A 21,319-nucleotide genomic window follows, 5' to 3' on the forward strand; every position below is an offset into this window, starting at 1 on the left:
GGTCCTAACTGCAGAAGATCTCCTATTCTCAAACATGTTGATACCGTTATACATCTCCGTGACCTTCTCCTTGATGACCTGACCAAAGGGTTTCTGCCAACGGCTTCCCGTCTTTCAATCAAATGTAAACAAACAACCAGCTAGCTACTACTGTACTACAAACTGTAAACTAAATATGGTTGAAAATGACCCACAACTGTTTTTGATTGATTGATTGATTGAAGACTTTATTAGAAGTTTGCATAGGAAAAGGTACAGTTTCATGACGGTACAGTTCACTGGTACAAGGTCTACTAAAAGGAGATCCATGAAAAGACTAAGCTTATTTCCACTGGAAACCATTGAAGTATCTCATATAACATTGAATGACAGACAAATAGAACACAGTACTATGCAGTAGATATGTAAATAAAAACAAAATAGAAGACAGTAAGTCAAAACAAACAGTATATACAAAGAAGGGGCAGGGGAGGGTAGGGTTGGGCTAGATTCTTTTTTACCAGTTGCGAACGGCTGCTGCCTGTAAGTGGTTTTTCAGGGCAATTTTAAAGGATGCTAGTGATCCACACTCCTTTGTGGCCTTTGGTAAGGCTTTCCACATTTTGGTGGTATAGCAGAAAAAAAGAGTTTGACCCTTTGTTGGTTTTGACTCTGGGTTGAAAGTGATCTGTGGCGCTGCCTCTGGTGTTGTAATTATGGACATCCTTAATGTTTATAAAGTATTTTGACAGGTACTTGGGTATCATAGTGGTGTAGTGTATCTTGTACACCAGGCCCATTGCAAGTTGCTGTACTCTGTCAACTACTCTGAGCCACCCCACTCTTAACTGGTGAGTAGCGGTGAGGTGAGTCTGATAGGGAAGTCTAAGCAGGACCCTAATTAGTTTATTTTGGGCTGTTTGTAGTTTAGTTTTCAGGGCTTGTGGGGCGTCACAATACCATACGTGGACTCCGTAGTCAAAGAGGGGCTGGATTATTGCACCAGCTATGGTCTTCAGTGTGTTGGAATTGACCATCGGGGCGATCCTCTGTAGGAAACGAGTTCGTTGGTTGATTTTATTTATTACTTTAGAAGTCATCTTTTCACTGGAAAGATTAGCTTCAAGGATACATCCTAAGTAAGAGATTTCGTTTTTTCGTGTTATGACCTTGTCACCCACTTTGATTGTGAAGTTATCAACTTTTTTGAGGTTATGATTTGATCCAAAGAGGATGGACTCTGTTTTACCCAGGTGAATTGATAATTTGTTGTCGTTAAGCCATGTGCAGATCTTACTTAGTTCAGAGTTAAGTGTCTTCTCAACCTGCAAGTGGTCCTTGCCCGAGACTAGGAGAGCCGAGTCATCCGCGAACAGGAACAGGTTGCAGTCACAAGCAGATGCCATGTCGTTCACGTATATTAGGAACAACAGAGGTCCCAGTATGCTACCTTGAGGAACACCACAGTTTACCGGGAGGGGGGGGGACAGGGTACCGTTAATCTCCACCACCTGTTCCCTCCCCACCAGGTAAGACTGCATCCACCTCACTGCTGCGCTGTCAAGACCGATGGCTTTTAGTTTCTCAATCAGAATAGAATGATTTACGGTGTCAAATGCCTTCTGGAGGTCCATCATGACCATGCCGCTATATTTGCCGTCATCCGCTTCGCGTTTGATTTGGTCAGTCAAATAGAGAAGGCATGTGTCAGTGGAATGAGATTTTCTGAATCCAGATTGGAACTCGTAAATCAGATTATTCTCATCGAGATATCTTGCTATCTGTTCGTAGACTATTTTCTCCATGACTTTGGATATGGAGCTAAGAATGGAAACGGGACGGTAGTTTCCAGGGTCTAGTTTGCTACCTTTTTTATGCAGGGGGGTTACTTTTGCTAGTTTGAAGTCCTGTGGGACATGACCCTGTTCGATAGAAAGGTTAATTATGTGGGTAATTATTGGAGCAATGGTGGCGGCTGAATCTCTGAGAAATCTAGCTGGAATTTTATCAAGGCCAGTGGCCTTGTGTTGAGGTAGGGCACTCAGTTTTTTAAACACTTCATCAGTTGTCACTGTGGCAAGTTTAAAACTGTCTTTTCTGACGCCCAGTTTATTGTAGAATTTCTTAACAAATTTTACACCATACCGCCCAGATGGGGCGACCAGTTTTTCAACCAGCGAACGGGCCACGGTGGTAAAGGTTTCGTTAAGATGGGTAGCCACTTCACATTTGTCAGAAATGAGAGCGGTGTCCGTTTTGATGTTTATGCTGTGGCCTATGGTTTTAGGTTTTAAGCCTAATGTGTTGTTAAGCAACTTCCATAGGTCTCGTGGTTTGTTTTTGAATTCGTCGATTTTTTCATCAATGTAGTTTTTTTGGGCGGCTCTAATATAGGCAGTTGTCTGGTTTCTAAGCTTCTTGCACTGAGCAGTAAGATGCTTGATTTGGATATTGAGGTCAGGGTTGAATTTTTTTTAAAGTTTTTTGCAGCACTTACGTTTTTCATCGTACTTTTTGTCTCTGAGTTTAGCTGATTCAGCAATATCTGAGTTATACCATGGCTCTTGGCGGGCTTTAACCCTGGTGGTATTCAAGGGGGCCACGATGTCTAGAGCATCGGTCAATTTGGTTTTAAAACCACACCATGCTCCTTCGACATTTGTACACTGCAGTTCAGAGGAAAAGTCTGTATTCGCTAGAGTGTTATTTAAAGCCTCACTGGAGTCGTTTTTGAGGCTTCTAGCTACAACTGTTTTGTGGCCACTAGCCTTGGGTTTGTGTATTTTACGCGTACAGTAGATCATGTAATGATCACTAAGACCGCATACAATAGCCCCGCTAGCGGTGACTTTTGATTTGTCTGTGGTTACGATGAGATCTATGAGGGTTTGGGAGTGCTCCGTCACCCTAGTGGGCACAGTAACAAGCTGAGTGAGGCCATATTGATTACATAACCCATTAAAGGACTTGAACAGGGGTGCTTCTTTACGTAAAGCATCACAATTAAAGTCGCCCAGAGCGTAGTACTCAATACTCAATACTGTTGCAAACAAGCGGTGTAAATGAACGTGTGTGTGTGTGTGTGTGTGTGTGTGTGTGTGTGTGTGTGTGTGTGTGTGTGTCTGTCCCGTTAAGAGAAAAGCTTACCTCGGTTGGTTAACCTGAAGACTCGGGAGTCGGGATCCAAAAAGTGTTATCAAATGTCAAAAAATATCAAATGAAAAGTGTAAACGGTGAAACAACAGCAACAGAAGGATGACAGGCGTCGATGAAAAGCAGCAGTCAGCAGTGATTAGTCAGTAACGGTTCTCTGGTGGAGCAGCAAAAACGCAGATCTGATCTCAATGAAGTCCAAATGAGCAGTGAGCAGCACTAACGTTAGAACACCTGTTTAAACCGGAAAGATGCTCGAGCGCGCTGTCCCTATTGGTCCGCTGCTGCGCAGTGGCGCAGCGGACCAATAGGAGCGCTGCTCGACGCTGAGGCGTTTTCATTGGTAAACATTTTTTCCTCGCACTGCTCCTGCTCCACTGTTTCCCAAACGTGGGATTACTTATTATTATGACTATTAAAACGCATTGAAAACTATTTTTTTTAAAAAGAAAAAAGAATAAATAATGATCAGAAATGTATTATTATTTGGGGGGGGGGGGGGGGGGGCGTGGATTTACGAATGTCCTCGTAGATCTACTATTTAAAAAAAAAAAAAAAAACTAATTAATAATTATAATAATGAATACCGGTAATATATTTTTGTAGGATTCTGCGCAGACTGTGCTAATCATTTTGCTTCTTCCAGAGTAGTGACCACAAGTCAACAGTAGAGGGTGCTAGAAGCTTGAATGGTGAATGCTTTGGAACTTACATAAGGTACTTTCCTCCTTCATAACAACAGGTAGGTTGGGAATAATGATCCTAGAATACTTTGGGATATTAGTCGGAAATGCCTAATATTAATAGCCTACATTATGTTGAGATGGTTATGTTTCAGGATTAGGGTTAGGAGAGGCTTTTTTAAGCCGTATTAATTAGTTAGCCGTTACCAATTGTATTGTTCTACTATGGGGGAAAGAGCACCTTATGTCCACTGAGCAGTCCATGTGGACAACACACAGGACATAATAGGAAACTGACCATGAATGTAAGCAATCTAAACTTTCAGTGAATTGAGTTTGTAAGTCGATTTTGCATGCTATGCACGTATGCTACACAGCAATCACCACCACCAAGCCGGGAAGTGTGTGTTTAGTAGCCTAGTGTTTGTGTCGCATCATGTTTGTGTAGGCTACATCATCTGACAACATTTTTAGGTAAAAACTCGTAGATGGTTTTAATGACGTTTATTTATCACTGTGCGAGGATATTGAATTTATTGTTCACCTCTCTCTCTCTCATCTGCAGTGCTGCAAAGTATTTTAGATGTATACAAAACATCTGTTGGATCAAACAAGACTCCAAAAGGAGGTAGGCTATATTATGTACTTTATAGTGTATAGAAAACCTTTTACTGTTTTCCAGTGCCATAGTTTTGTACTTTTTCTGGTTTGCATGTGTCTATAGGAGGTTGACAGTAGGCTACTTCATTAGAACCCCTGGTGTGGTTGTTATGAGCAATTCCCTTAGTATTTTGGGTTTCTTCCTGGAAGGGGGGTCATGGCACCCCATCTTTAAGGATTTCTCCTACACATTTGGAAGCAGGACAAGCAGAACAGAAAAATGACATCACATTTCAAATGGCTAACAGTGGATTGATTCATAACACAGCATCTCTGCAGCCATCATTCACATTCTTATGTGGAGGCGACACAGGCTGATCTGATGCTGACCTCTCTCTTTTGTACACACTACCCTCACTATTCTTGCTCTCAGGCAGAAACCTTGTATTCAACGTGTTATGTTTTCATAAATTAATGCCCTTACTTCATCATACAAGTGTTGCACAAAAGTAGTGAAAATAGATGATCTACAAACTCACAATATGGCACATTGTGAGCTTGTAGATTGGCTATTTTCTCTCTATTTTATATTCTTTTTTAAAACGGTAATCAACAGACAGACTGAATGCACACTGCATTGCTCTCTGCCTCCCGCCACAGCCTTCCAGGGGTGCACAGCGGCTGATGACAAGACTGCAGGCAGCAGTGGAGGGTTTTCTGCACTACCTGTATGGTGCCATGGTCCCTGATGCCATCTGGCAGTATACTAGCGAGGACCAGTTGCAAGATGTCTAGATGGCTATCGAACGCAGCATTATGAACCACATCTTCAAACTGGCCTTTTACCCCAACCAGGATGGGGATATTCTCAGAGATCAGTGAGTATCTAGACCAGCAGTGCCATGCTGATTCAGTCTGTCTCAATTAACAGTGATTCAGTTCCCTCTGTGACTCTTCCTGGCAGAAATGTGTAAAGGTTTAACCTCTTAAACCCTAGACTTCTCTACATGGGCCACTTTCTTCCATCTACCCCAACTTTCTTTGCTAAAAATAGCACTTATAGGTTCTCAACACGTCACATTGCAGCTCACTGTGAGCTTTTAGATCTGCCGTTTTTAACAAATTTTCCCCCCAGAATAGGTGTGTTCAAGTGGTTAAATTGCAGGAGCTATGTTCTCTATTTTCACCAGTGGTGGAAAAAGTAATAAAATGTATTACTTCATCAATACTGCAATGTATTGTAGACGTACCCTGTTACAAGTAAAAGTCCGGAATTCAAAAAGTATGAAACGAAAACACGGTCCATCTATGCTGTTTGTATATGATTTATAAATATAGGCGAGTATTCCAAACACATCGGCAACACTGTTGGCGACATGTAAAAGCTGTCGGCGACAATACCAAGTCTGGCAGGCGAGAATTCCCCCGAAATTGGTGAGCCTTCCTTGGCGACTCTTCCACGTTTTCCGGAGACCTTCATTCCGGCGACTACCGGACAATGACAATGATATTGAATAATGACCAGTAAGACTCCCTAATCGGGAGATAAGCGACCGTCAGGTCACAGTATACAGAGATCCATATTGATGAGATGAGTGTAGACATACTGTGTAGCGATTTGCGTGATTTTAGGACAAAAACTGTAGGAGCAGTGGCCAAAAATGTGTTTTAAAAATCGGCCTGAAGGTGGCGCAATATGGGACAGATCCAAGTTGATGAAATGAGTGTAGACATACTGTGTACCGATTTGCGTGATTTTAGGGCAAAATTTTTAGGAACAGTGTCCAAAAATGTGTTTTGCAAGAATCGGCCTCATGGTGGCGCTAGAAGAGGGCCATGTGAGAAATGAGGGGTGGGGTCTCCGCGTTGCCTTGGCGGACGAATAGGTACCGGCCCCGGCTCTCCCGGACGCTCCTAGCCCGAGTTACGGCATTTTATGTGAGCTGCAGTGGAGGGGGTCCTCCACTGGGGGCGTCACCACTTTTGCATCCGTTCTGGAGCACCAGGAGTGGGTGGTCCCCGGGAATTCCCCGTGAGCAGCCCCGTTGGGGTGGTCATTTGGTCATTTTTGCACATTTGGTCATTTTTTACACCTGGGGGTCCCCCAGGGACCCGGGGGTCCCTAGAGCTCCGGGGGTCCTTGGAGGTTGTAGTTTGGCAGGTAAGGAGTGTGTGTGCAAAAGTTGGCATGGATCGGGGCAACGGTTGCGGAGATATGAGCAGGGAAAAAGTGTGACGTGTGACCGACATTTGGTCATTTTTTACACCTGGGGTCCCCCAGGGACCTGGGGGTCCCTGGAGCTCCGGGGGTCCTTGGAGGTTGTAGTTTGGCAGGTAAGGAGTGTGTGTGCAAAAGTTGGCATGGATCGGGGCAACGGTTGCGGAGATATGAGCAGGGAAAAAGTGTGACGTGGGACCGACATTTGGTCATTTTTTACAACTGGGGGTCCCCCAGGGACCTAGGGGTCCCTGGAGCTCCGGGGGTCCTTGGAGGTTGTAGTTTGGCAGGTAAGGAGTGTGTGTGCAAAAGTTGGCATGGATCGGGGCAACGGTTGCGGACGGACGGACGGACGGACGGAGAGACAGACAGCCGGTGGAGGTTTTGGTAGTAAGTGCGACCTGACGGTCACAATTAAAGCAGCACTATGTAACTTTCCTCATATCCTGGATTTGAACCCAGTTTCCAAGGGCAGACATTTTACCATTGAGCAAATAGAGCCGACCTGCTTGCTCGGGGGATACATTGAAATTTGATCATCAGGTCAAACCCTATGTCTAGGTGAGACATGACCTTTGACACGATCTAAATATCTCAATAGAGCAGGGAGACTAAGTACAGCCACCAATTGAATACGTTATATTGTATTAACATAGGCTACTCTTTGGACAAAATTACATTTTATTCATAAAAAAAGGTTACATAAATTATATAGTGAGTCATTTTCTTGTTTGTATATAGAGACATAGCTGCTGACATCAGTATGACATCACACTGCTGACATCAGTATGACATCACACCGTACACAAATGACCCTTATATAAGACCGGCATTATCTACTGACAGATTGTGTCTCCCGATTAGGGAGTCTTACTGGTTTAGATCTCCTTAAGATTCCTCATGTCACCCCCTAGTAACATTTTAGTGTCATAATCATTTATACAAAACAGGACAGATGGAGGGTGGACAGACAGACAGACAGACAGACAGACAGACAGACAGACAGACAGACTTGCCCTCAAAGAGGTACAGCTACAGCAACAACAGCAGCTTCGCATAATACCTTGATAAAAATAAGCAACACACACACTTAGATCAATTCCAAGACATATTTCAATTAGATTATACTGTACATCTAATTAAACATCCATGTTGTGTATATTTTGTGCTATTGTCTGAGGGACGGTTTGCTATGAGGGAATGAGAGGACTGAGCAGGTGTGGTTGGGGCTCATGCTCACTCTGTGAGCATATGCTGTATAGTGTATACGGGTAACGGTATATTCATCCCTTGATGAATATCTCACTGAGTCTGAGACTCAAAAACTGGTAACAACAAAACTGGTACTTTATAGTCTTTATTCTCTTCTCTCCTTCAAGGCCTTAGTTCCTCAGTCAGTAGTATTATATGATATTTTGTAGGGCCCATGCACAAATCACTTTCAACCACCTCAAGCTGTGCCATGAGGTACATACTTTGCTATTGTCTTTATTATACTTATTCTTCACTACTATTCTTAATTTTATTCTAATTTTTCTTTCTTTATTTTTTGGTGCTGTTGAACAACCAAAAACAAAATGTAACATTAAAAGTGGGGGTCTAATAATGGCCTGGCTTCATAATACTTGCTGGGTGTTCCCCCCACCATGGCTTTAGGGCTAGATGTTGCGACTGCAGGGTTGAAAAGAAATGAGGAGACAGCCTGCTCACACACAGGACTAGGCACACAGGACACATGGCCAAACACAACACAGCATTCAAACACACTCACTTCCCAAGGTACAGGACACTGAACACTGGTGCCCACACACAACCCTTGAGCTTTACACTTGGTAATGCCAAACACACAAACAACACTCTACTTTATACTCAAGAGTGTAACCACAGAACAAGCGACCGTCAGGTCGCAGCGTGATTTTAGGCCAAAATGTGTAGGAGCAGTGTCCAAAAATGTGATTGAAAAAATCTGCCTGATGGTGCTGCTGTATGGGACAGATCCATGTTGCTGACATGAGTGTAGACATACTGTGTACCGATTTGCGTGATCTTAGGGCAAAATCTGTAGGAGTAGTGTCCAAACATGTGTTATTAAAAATCGGCCTGAAGGTGGCGCTAAATGGGAGAGATCCATGTTGATGACATGAGCGTAGGGTAAGTGTGTACCGGTTTGCGTGATTTTAGGGCAAAGTTTGTAGGAGCAGTGTCCAAAAATGTGTTTTGCAAGAATTGGCCTCATGGTGGCGCTAGAAGAGGGCCATGTGAGAATTGATGGGTGGAGGTTGTGATTTGGCAGGCAAGGAGTGTGTGTGGAATATTTCACATGGATAGGGGCAACGATGGCGGAGATATGAGCAGGGCAAAAGTGTGACGTGACAGACAGACTGACTGACGGACAGACAGCCAATGGAGGTTTTTACGGTAGTTTAGTTTCACACTGCTGAATGGCCCGCTGGCCCCACCTCCACACTTGTGTGTTCAATCAGCCCCTCTCTGTGCCTGTTGCTCGGCCATCTCAATTAGAAAACTAGACTGCACTCTGTCGAGGTGCTTTGTGCACAAGCACCAGTAGGCCATACAAGCGCCATGTATGGCCTACTTGTGCGCCAGCAGAGCATGCACTTGTTGATGGTGAATTGTTTATGTCAAATCACAAAGCAATTCATTATAAGAGTGAGAGCAATCAGCAATGGGTACGGTACGGTAATCATTCGGACAGCTTACTATAATGAGTGTTTGGGCACAGGGATAATGGTGGTAGTTTTTATGCATGTCAGCCAGCCCAGCAAGTTACTAGTAAACACTCCAGCCAACAGTTTCAGGCAGCACATGCTCTGATCACCTGTCCTGGTATGCCTTCTGATACAGCTACTTTCTTCAGGGGTTAGGTCTCTGATGGAGGCAGGGCTGTGATGGCGATCTCTGTATTGAGTCTGTCAATGCGGCCATATCATTTTACCCTTTTATTACATTCCAAAAGTCATCATAGCAAATATTACTAGCAATAACTTGACAGATACAAAGCTTGTTGATGTTTGTCTTACACACAACAATGTTAACAACACAGGACATCATGGCTAGGCAGAGAAGAGATGAGCAAACCACAACAGGATGCACACCCAACCACACGTATTGCTATTGTCATCTACTTTTGCCTACTCACAAGGCCCAGACAACTGCACTACTATATGTTGCAGATGTTTATTCTTGTGCCTTTACTATTTTTATTAAGCTTTTGTTTTTAAACCCTCTTTGTTTTTAAACCCTGTGGCACTTTGAGATCTGAAAGATCTCTACCCGTATTACTATATAGCCGTAGTCAGTCTCTCTCTCTCTCTCTCTCTCTCTCTCTCTCTCTCTCTCTCTCTCTCTCTCTCTCTCTCTCTCTCTCTCTCTCTCTCTCTCATTTCCCTGTTTCAAACAGCAGTACGTATAGCTCATGCATAGGAAGTAGAAAAGGTTTTTCAGAGTCATTCATCTCAGGAAAGGATGGCGCACACGTTGGCCTGCGTGCTCCTCTGTGAGTATATATCACTAAGTAGATCTATTGAACTAGTATTTGATCTAAGAGAATCACATTGTATCCATTTCAATGAAGGAATACATGGCTGTACAACATTTGCATTGACACAGTAAAAGTGTGTCAATAGAATCAACGTTATACAATATTATAGATGAATTTACTTTTAACAGCCATGATACAATATACAGTACACATATACAGACACTCTATAGTGTCCAATCATATAACACAATTTATCTATTCATTTATTTTTACACAAGTCTGTGTTTTGTTGGATATATAATTTACAGTATTTTCTGGACTATAAGGCGCACCTGATTATAAGGCGCACTGTCAATGAATGGTCTATTTTCAAACTGTTTTCATATATAAGGCGCACCTGACTATAAGGCGCACATAATAAACGCTACCGTTGCGTTATGCATCAAACAGATGGAGCTGTGCTAAAGGGAATGTCAATGTCAATGAATGATCCATATATAAGGCGCACTGTACTATAAGGCGCACTGTAGTTTTTTGAGAAAATTAAAGGCTTTTAAGTGCGCCTTATAGTCCGGAAAATACGGTAATATAATTTTATTGCAAACTAGACCTTTTTTCAAAGCATGCACTTACTTTAGGGAGACATTCACCCATTTTCAAACTTCTCTTCTAATTAACATATTAATTGTCCTCACTAATGCTCATTATAAGATGGAACCACTAATGGCAATCATTTATTATGGCGTTGATATCCATAAATTGTTAGCAGAATGGACACATTATTGTTGTTATTTGCCGTTATTGAACTTGAGTCAACTGAAGTTTCCCATGTTGGTATTAAGTTAATTAGGAATTAGCTTCTTATTATGTCATCAAATATCTTTCAGTGCTGAGTAGCTTCCTCTCCTATGGACACAGTCAAGGTGAAGATTCATTTTCTAATTACATTTATTATGTTTATTTACTCAAAATCATACTGTATTATGTGTGCGTGTGTGCGCGCACGCTCGCATGTGCATGCTTGTGTGTGTGTGTTTCTTACTAGAGACCTTTACCCTATTTCTTACATTTTTCTTCGTGTCCCTGTGTTTTATTCTATCAGTTAGGAGAAATACTAAGGCAATACTGACACAGTTCTATTTTATTTCTCTGTCATAAATAACAACTAGCGACTTTGACGGCAGACAAAACAAGTGTACTGACATCAGATAGAGTGACCCTCACCTGTACTGTGGACAGTACAGCTTCGATCTACTTCTACAGAGGCAACAAAGTATTGAAGGTGACAGATCAGTCAACCTACACATTCAGTCCCTCCAGTGTTTCAGAGAGTGGAAGCTACTGGTGTCGTGGATGGATAAAGGACACAGAACAATTCACGCAATACAGCAACACAGTTCATATCGCCGTCTCTGGTGAGTTGCTGTTTTTACAAATTGTATGCTATACATTTTTCTTCTGAAAAAACTAAGAAAATCTAAAATGTTTAAGCAGCTTCTTAAATTCATAGCTGTAATTTGTTTTTACGTATTAAAACTTAGATATTGTATGGTTTCATTCAAATTGATTAAGTGATGAATATGGGTCTATTATTTTCATTGTCAGATTGTAACTATTGTTCGTTAGTGTATGGATTTAGTTTAGGCATGGGTTTGGAATTCATCAATGAGTGGTAATTCTGTTAAAAGTTCATCTACTTTTAAAAAGGGATATTCCACTCATATGCTCTCTTTCTACTCTGCGTATTAATGTTTTAAATGTACATTCCTGTCAAATGGTTTTCTAATATTGTCAGAGCATGATTTTAAAGATACATTCCACTTATGGTGAAAGCTAGGGCACGGTTCACAAGGAAGTGCCTGTTTGTAGTTTAAGGCTTTTCTGTCTAATCTGAACAGCAGATAGGCCTCAACCAAAAGCCACACTGAAAGCTGACCAAACAGACATACCTGTAGGGGGCAGTGTTACACTGACCTGCTCTGTGGAGGGCTCATCTGGATGGACATACTGGTATGAATCATTGTACCAAGGTACCACAATGATCAACCAAGGACCAATCAGTGTGTCAAAAGGAGGACTGTACTGGTGCAGAGGGGGGAGAGGAGAACCAGTTAACTACTCTCAATACAGTGATGCAGTCACCATGAACAGAATCGGTGAGTAATTTATTTGGCTGTTATACAAAATAAATACAGTGGGACAGAAAAAAACATATTGCACATTTTTTATCTTTTGCGTTCTAATTAGGATTTCTTAATGTAAACAGTGGGCAATAGGTCTGTTGTGGTCCTGCAGTCCAGTTGGCCTCAGATATTCAGTGAAGAGACCATCACTCTCAAGTGTGAGATACAGGGGAGAGGGGACACTGAGTGGGATTATGAATGGGACACAACCAGCTCGTTTTCAGACAGACCAGTAAACCAAGCTGAATTCAGGATCAACAGTGTCTCTAAGTATCACAGTGGAGACTACAGGTGTAAGGGTCGCCCCAAAGATGACCTGCTCTCTTCAACAACATGGAGTGATGTTGTTAAATTGACTGTGTTAGGTAAGTACGAATATTTCTGTTATATAGAAAATATTGTGAATTATTTTATTTGTGCAGCCTCTAGAAAATGCATGAAACATCAATATCTTCAACAGCATGTCCTGTCAAACAGTAAACAACTCTTACTCCAGAGATATGTGCTTTCCAACAGACAAACCCCAGTCTGTTTTGAGTGTGTCTCCACAATGGTTGAGTCCTGAAGCCTCAGTGACTCTGAACTGTGATGTTAAAGAATCATCTGCAGGCTGGTTGTTCTACTGGTACAGGGCTGTTCCTAAACCAACAGACTGGTACAACTCCTACACTTATGAGCTCTTATCTGGTAGCCACAATGGAACTGTAGAGGGATCCTACATCATTCATGGAGCTACAGGCACAGGAGGATATGTGTGTAAAGCTGGGAGAGGAGAACCAGTTTATTACACTATGAAAAGTAATCTTCAGTTTGTGTGGTCTGGTGGTGAGTGACTCATAATTCATCACACATTTACACATTTTCTATAACAACTATACAGAACAGACCCAGTGACCGAATGAGCCTCTCACTCTCCCTCTCTCTTGCTCAGTCCCTCGTTTACTATATCTCTTTCTCAATCTCTGAACTTTTATTGAGTTTAGTTCACTCATCATCATCGTCATTGTAACACTGCTGTTTGTTTGACCTCTGACCTCTGACCCTGTATTGTGTTTTAGATCTTCATTCTTCAGCTTCTCTCACAGTGAGTTCTAACAGAACTCAACACTTCACCTCTGAGTCTGTCTCACTGAGCTGTGAGGGAAACTCTACTGAATGGAAAGTGAAGACGTTCAGATCCCTTTCACAGTGCTCATCTAGCAAAGTATCAATGGACAGATATACATGCAATTTTGGGCCCTATACACTCAGTAGTGGAGTGTACTGGTGTGAGTCTGAATTGGGAGAGTACAGCAATGCTGTCAACATCACAGCACATGGTGAGCCTTACTATATTCACTTCCTTACAATACGGCAGTGATTAAAATTGTCTTTTGTGTTTTTCACTGCATGAATCCTAAGATGTGGACTGTGTTTAACTGTTTTTACAGATGGTTCTGTCATCCTGGTGAGTCCTGTCCACCCTGTGACTGAGGGACATTCTGTGACTCTTCAATGCAAACACAGAACAGACACGTCCCTCTCCAACGTGGACTTTTATAGAAATGAAGAACTGGTCCAAACTAAAACCAATGGAGAGATGGTAATACCTGCTGTATCTAAGTCTGATGAGGGCTTCTACAAGTGTACATATTCTGGAGAAGAATCGCCACGGAGCTGGATGACAGCGAGATGTGAGTAAACCGACAATAATTTCCCATTTCCTTTTTTGCATGTATTTAACAATATGCAAATTAAAATTAAGGTACAGGCTTTTACAGATACCATTATTTAATAATAGATCATAATGTTATATAGGCAGAGAAAGCCTCAATTCCTTAAAGAAAAACTATGACATAATAACAAACATGACAGTGGTCTCACACGTTACAATAGTTGATTATTTCACTATTGTTTGGAGGCATTACACTATACCCAATTGAGCTGTTTTTTGTTATTACATTTTCAATGCCATCATAGTATCTGGGCCAGCAGAACGGAGTTCTCCACATGTAGTGGGGCTGATTGTGGGACTTCTTGTTGTGATTCTACTGGCCATCATTCTGCTCCTTTTGTATCGATACAGAACCTTAAATGGTGAGAATCACTCAAAAGCGGACTGCATCTAAAAAAATATTTTAACTTGTGCTGGGAAATTGTAACCTGACTTTCGCCAGATGGTGGCAGCATTGCGTTGCATTGCTTTGCAACGCAATGCTGTCACCATCTGGCGAAAGTCAGGTTAGGGAAATTGCCCTCAGACAGTATATTGTGGCACTGAACAGCTGCAGTGTTACAATATTTAACATATTTTTATAATTTTATTTTTTATTACAGAACCATGTTGGGACAGGTAAGTACAGCTCTCTGTTTCTAGGGCTGTGTGTGTGTGTGTGTGTGTGTGTGTGTGTGTGTGTGAGAGAGAGAGAGAGAGAGTCTCTAATTGGAGAGATGGACAGAGAAGATATTGTTTAAATATTATTACGATATTTATCTTGAAATAGATTTGTCAAGTGCCAGGGAACCAATCAGGACTCAGACCAGATGACCAACCAGAGAGGAAGTGCAGATGATGGACACTCCACACTTCAACATGGTCAGAATTTCAACCAATCACAATCAATCAGTCACATAACACTTGAGAATTGGACTATCTATCAATCCATCCATCCATCCATCCATCCATCCATCAATCAATCAATCAGCAGCTACTTTCTTCCATAAGAAAAACATGTGGTTTAACATGTGTTCTACTTGAATCTATTTAAAAACAATACGTTTTCAGTGTTTACAGTTTCAACCAACAATGGTAACATCATGGAAGGACTCTGATCATGTCTATTCTCCTTTACCATTAGATGGTGACAAAATCTTTAGATTTTGATCTTCTAGATTTGACAGAATCATAGTCATTAATTGGGCGGAGATGATTTGACCTGGCAATTGAATTTAAGGATATCTATGGTTCCTTCTTTCAGACGAGCCTACAGCTGGGTCCAGTGATGCAAAATGTTCAAAGGATAAACTAATGGCCAAGAAAAACAAGGGTGAGCAAGCAAAACATATGAAATACATATGATTAGGAGGAAATTATTGAATAGGTTATTGAATTATGGATATCTATGATTCATTCTCTCAGACGAGCTTGCAGCTGAGTCCAGTGATGAGACATATTCACAGATTGAACTAAAACATATGGGCAAGAAGAAGAAGGGTGAGAAAAAATATGACATTAAACTAATATATTTAGATTAATGACCTTATAGAAATGGTTTGTTTGAACAAAGCCCACACTGGGTGTATGAGTGGGTTCTTGTGTGTTGTGTTGTTACTCATGCACATGATGAAATTACACCATATATTATATATACCCTGCAGAGGTCTATGAATATCATAAAGTTGGTGAATACCACCACCCGATACCACACACTGTGTGTGTGTGCAGGCTGTCTTCATAACGGTGTACAATTATTTGTATCGGTAGCATCAGCAAAGCATGGACAAACATACAAGTGTTCCTAACAGATCGTTTCCTTCACAGAAACGCCTGCTGATCCACTTGAGAGCTCTTTGTATTCTGAAGTGAAGACTGGATCAGCCAGAGGTATGTTATGTGTATAATTCACTAACATTCTGGTTCAAAGTTTTGCGTGGAACGGTTTTAACTCCACTGATTATGTGGGAAATGATCATTAGCCACTGACCAAATGGTTTTGCAGGTTGAACTGATCCATTCTGCTACCTGTACAGTCAATTTATCTGATTTGAAGTAATTTCCATATGACAAAACACTGCTTAAAAGAACACCTGTGTGTTGCAGAAGGAACAGGAGAACCAGACGTGACCTACGCCCAGGTACACCACCAAAACAAAGGCAAAGCAAAGAAGAAGAGAGGTAGGTCAAAAGCATATCACTCATACCGGTATAATAAAATAAATTATGTGAGCCTGCAGTGTTAGTAGTCTGATTAACTTTTATACTTTGTCGTACAACAGAACAGTGTCGCGCCAAAGTGTTGCACCTCGGGTGTGCATCACATAGTATTCCTAACAGTAGCTGAACATGAAAACAAGTGTACAGTAAAAAGTAAACACATTTTGCTAGTTAAACACAAATACAACTGCTTCTAACTGATCGTTTCCTTCACAGAGAGGCCTGCTGATCCACTTGAGAGCTCTTTGTATTCTGAAGTGAAGACTGGATCAGCCACAGGTACACTGTGTTATGTATAATCTCCACATACATTCTGACAAAACGTTTTGTGTAGAACGGTTTAAAACCACCAAAACAAAGGCAAAGCAAAGAAGAAGAGAGGTAGGTCAAAAGCATATCACTCATATAATAAATAAAATAAAATAAATTGTGTGAGCCTGCAGTGTCAGTCTATGAACTTCACCACGCCCTAAAGGGCGAGGTCGCGCCAATTCTTGACTATCTGGCCAACCACAGCGTTTCTCTGACGATTCTAGTTGTTATCATTCTGGGGGGAGTTTGTTCATGTTTTTGTGAGGGTATCAACCCTAGGAGACACGGGGAGAACATGCAAACTCCACACAGAAAGGCCCTATCGCCAACCCCACCTAGGGTGTGAGCGATAGGGCCTAAACATGGAGATGTGGAGAACACTATATATGGAGATAGTCCAGTCCATCATGTCATATGGGACTACCGTCATAGACAGTAGCCATTGTTAGGCCGGAGTCAATGGCTGTCTGTCTGTCTGAGTGATGTCACATGACATACTTTTTATGCCCATATATGAGTCATTCTGTACCACATCTCCATGTTTAGGCCAAACAGGTTCGCTCCATTTCTCCATGTATAGGTCCAAATGACCAACGTCGAGCTTGACAAGGAGGATACCGCACATTGTACCTCATCCACCCTTTCTTCTCTCTCCTTTTGGTATCTTTATCCTCCTCCTCCTTTTTTTCTTTTTTATTCTTCTCTTTTTTTCACAGCCGCCCCCATATATATTTTCTAAAGTAAATAATAAGCGCTACACTTCTGGAATCCTGTGCGTCGACTTAAAGTCGGATCCAGGCCTAATAACTTTATCTAGCCGCCCCCGTTGCCACCTCCTTTTCTTTTCTGAGACACATTGTACCTCATCCACCCTTTCTTCTCTCTCCTTTTGGTATCTTTATCCTCCTCCTCCTTTTTTTGTCTTTCTTAGTCTTGTGTATCCTTCTCTTTTGGCTACTGTCTACGACGGTAGTCCCATATGACATGATGGACTGGACTATCTCCATATATAGTGTTATCCACATTTCGTGTAGCCGCCCCGTACAGGAAGTGATGTCACAACTCGCTGACATCACACTGACATCACAGAGGTTACGGAAGGAAGGAAGGACACTCAAGCGACACGGTTTTTCAGAGTATATGCGAATAAACACAAACACGTTGAATATTTTGTTTTTAATAATCATGTAAATCAATTAGTCTGATTAACTTTTATACTTTGTCGTACAACAGAACAGTGTCACAAGCAAGATTAGTTCGATAAGTGTTGCACCTCGGCTGTCCATCACATAAAACATGAGCTAACTTTATAGCCAAAAATAGCAGATGTACAAGCTCTCAACGTTTGAAGATTGGCTATTTTCATCTCTCTCTCAGCTAAGGGGCCCTTGGTCTAAAAACGTTGAAGACCTCTGCCATAGGAAGAAAGCAATAAACCTATATATTTACTGAGTAGTAACACCAAATATTGGCAAGATATATTCAATAATTGATCCGTAGATACAAATTTGATCATACAAAATAGTCTCCCCATTGACTCATAAAACCCTAACCATGGAGAAACATGTCTCTAAGTGATACTATAGCACACAAACAAACATGAAAGAAGTAGATTCTGCCAGTGTACAGTATAACATTACAAAACCTTGTTCATGGTTTTTATGCCTCCACCGGTGACAGCCATTTACTACTGTACATACTGCTACAGCTACTATAAGTCTGGACAGACACAGATGTAAACAACAACTGGTTGGTAATGGTGAAGACATGCAACCATGACGCTACGTATTTCTAGTCTATGTTGAAATCAGTGAATGACAAAATTGAATGAGATTACTTCCAGCAAAAGCAGTAGATAAAATATGATATAGCATATTATGTTCAATGACAGAGTTTATTGTTTTAAATGTATATTGCTACTCTGTTTCAACTCCTCAGATGCACACGTGTAGGTCAACCCAACATGGCACGTGGATAAAGTCAAATGGATCTTCAAAATAAATGCATGCATGTACATGTCCACAGTTTGCACATATTACTGTAGGCTATATACATGCACCTGCAAACATGCACACAACACAGATAGAAATGCATACACACCGAAAACGATAAAACCTTATTTTACAGTTGCCTCAGGTTGCCTCATTCAAGTGCATTAAATTGTAGTGTACAAAAGATACTTTTTTTTTATTACAACTGTGGTTTTAGATAAATTATATCACATATCATTATATGAATTTCTATTAGTTTGTGTAGATATTCAAGTTCATGTTTTCAACTAGATTATAAACTTTAAAATGTATTGTATATTGTATAGTTTACTGTGTACTGTATGTTTTACAGACTTTAAAAAAAAATTGTATGACAATGATAATGAATAATGTTTAAGTCATTTTCTTTGAGATGTTCAACTCTTATTTGTACAGATTTTGACCTGTCTGAAAATTACGTTCATTAATCTCAAAGAAACAATGGTTTAGATTTTTTCCTAATTATTTATTGTTTATGCTTTAATACATATTGTTCAAATGATGTGATGTGAGTTAATAAATACATCTTTATTGTTATGCTTTAGAATAAAACTGCTTACATAAAACGTTGTCATAGGTCTTACATGAATTACCTTTGAATCTGAACAAGGTGCAAAAGATCTGTGCAGTTAAATCGGAACAAGTTTTTTCTCACACTGAAGTTCCTTCCACATCTCTTAGCCTCCCAAGAAAAGTGTCAAGTTAGCCTGGCCTTGCTCATACTGATTCCTCACTGCGTGTCCACTACCAACAGGGGGTGGTGTTGTGCAGTCTGGTTTATTAACCAGGCTAGCAGTAAGTATGCAGCTATGCACACAACTCATCATTCACAGTTTAATTTAGAACTCCCCTTAAGATTCCTCATGTCACCCCTAGTGAACTTTTAGTGTCACTACATTTCCACAAAACAGGACAGGTGGAGGGTGGACAGACAGACAGACAGACAGACAGACACAGACAGACTTGCCCTCAAAAAGGTACAGCCACAACAACTGCAGCTGTGCATTATACCTTGATAAAAATAAGCAGCACACAGATCGATTCCAAGACATAATTACATTAAATTATACTGTACATCCAATTAAAATTTCCATGTTGTTTTTCCTCTGGTTGCATACCATCATTGAAATACATATATTCTTTTAATGTTACATTTTATAATGGAATCGATGGCACTTGGGCTGAAATCTTGCCCAAATATGGAGTCATACTGTATGTCATAGATACAGTAGGCCTACAACATACCTGTAGTATGAGTCTGAGATGCACATGATATTACACCCCCACATTTAATGATGATCTGATTCTGGAGGTATTTCTTTTGGAGTGGGAACTGAGCAGCCTGCGAACACACTCTTTAATACTACTGAGAAACTAAGCCTTGGAGGAGGGAAGAGAAAATACTCTAAAATACCAGTTGTGTTGTTACCAGTTTTTGAGTATCAGACTCAGTGAGATATTCATCAAGGGATGAATATGTACATATACCGGTATATGCTCACAGAGTAAGAATGAGCCCCAACCCCACCTCATTCCTCTTATTCCCTCATAACAAATCATACCTCAGACTATAGCCGTGCCTTTTAGCAGAGCAAGAACGGACCGTTTGCTGCAGCCCATAGGAGTGAGAGCAATGGGAAGGTAGCTTACTATAATGAGTGTTTGGGCACAGGGATAATCGTGGTAGTTTTTATGCCTGTCGGTACTGTCACTAGGGCCATCAAGATGCTCCTTGTTTGCCATCTGATACAGCTACTTTGTGTACCTCTCTACTTTTAGAGAGGACCTAATCTCAGAGGAGGTTAGATCTCTGATGGGGACATGGCTTTGATGGCAATCTCTGTGTTGAATCTGTCAATGCGGCTATATCACTTTACCCTTTTATTACATTCCAAAAGTGATCATAGCAAATATTACAATGCAACAACGTGAGAAGGCCAGGCAGAGAAGAGATGAGCAAACCACAACAGGATGCACAACCACACGTAGGCCTATTGCCGTTGTCATCTACTGAGAGAGAGCATCAGATGGAAACATCACCCACTGGGGTTCCTCTGTGGTGGAGGCTGCATGCTTTGTTGCTTTGTTTCCTTTGTGGACTGTGAGGACTCTAATAGCAGCCTAGCTTTCAGTGTTTAATGTAGGTTATTTTATAGTCTGTTTTCATAATGCTGTTGAATGTAAACAATTAAACCATAATAGAATAAGTCTATTATGAACACAGACATTTCGTGCTTAGTATTCACTGCAGTTTGAGTATCTCAGTACCAAGTCTAAATACTAGAATATAATCTTGTAGTTCCTCCCATCATTTTAAATATGTCATTGTCATTTTGCACACCTACTGTAGGCTACTACAAGGACAGGTGCATAGGAGAGAACAGGCAACGTGGAGAAAAAAGGAAATGTCCCGCAGGAGGACGTCTTCTCTTAAAACGTATTTAAGTGAAGACGGTGTCTTTCCTTTTTTCTCCACATATTATAAACAAAACAATGTGAAATAATTGTGATTCTATGTTAACCTGTCTGCAGCAGTGTGTGTCTGTTAACAAAACTCAAGAACAATTTCATGAAAATCTTTCCATGAAACAAGAAGAAAAGAAAGTTTTATTCAATTGGATTCCTCGTAAATCAAGTGATGTACGGTAATCATGTAGTACTCTAGATCAGCTGTTTTCACTACTTTTGTGCCGTGGCCATATGATGAAGCAGTGCTTTACTTTGCAAAAACATGTAAAAATGTGAA

At 41.0% G+C, this 21,319-nt stretch overlaps 1 protein-coding gene across 1 annotated transcript; it reads left to right on the forward strand.

The window, feature by feature from the left end:
- Nucleotides 1-5,210: 5,210 nt before the first annotated feature.
- Nucleotides 5,211-18,734, forward strand: LOC308285161 (uncharacterized protein; the record flags this gene model as incomplete). Its single annotated transcript, XM_080725879.1, has 14 exons — nucleotides 5,211-5,293; nucleotides 12,436-12,683; nucleotides 12,835-13,143; nucleotides 13,377-13,637; nucleotides 13,749-13,991; nucleotides 14,278-14,394; nucleotides 14,635-14,650; nucleotides 14,802-14,893; nucleotides 15,276-15,344; nucleotides 15,437-15,511; nucleotides 15,839-15,901; nucleotides 16,118-16,192; nucleotides 16,448-16,510; nucleotides 18,482-18,734. 14 exons carry the CDS (start codon nucleotides 5,211-5,213, stop codon nucleotides 18,493-18,495), a joined length of 1,728 nt encoding a protein of 575 aa, XP_080582005.1. The 3' UTR covers nucleotides 18,496-18,734.
- Between the last annotated feature and the right edge of the window lie 2,585 nt (nucleotides 18,735-21,319).

The sequence above is a fragment of the Nannobrachium achirus genome (assembly GCF_963921795.1).
Source record: "Nannobrachium achirus genome assembly, chromosome: 5".
NCBI classification, from domain to species: domain Eukaryota; kingdom Metazoa; phylum Chordata; class Actinopteri; order Myctophiformes; family Myctophidae; genus Nannobrachium; species Nannobrachium achirus.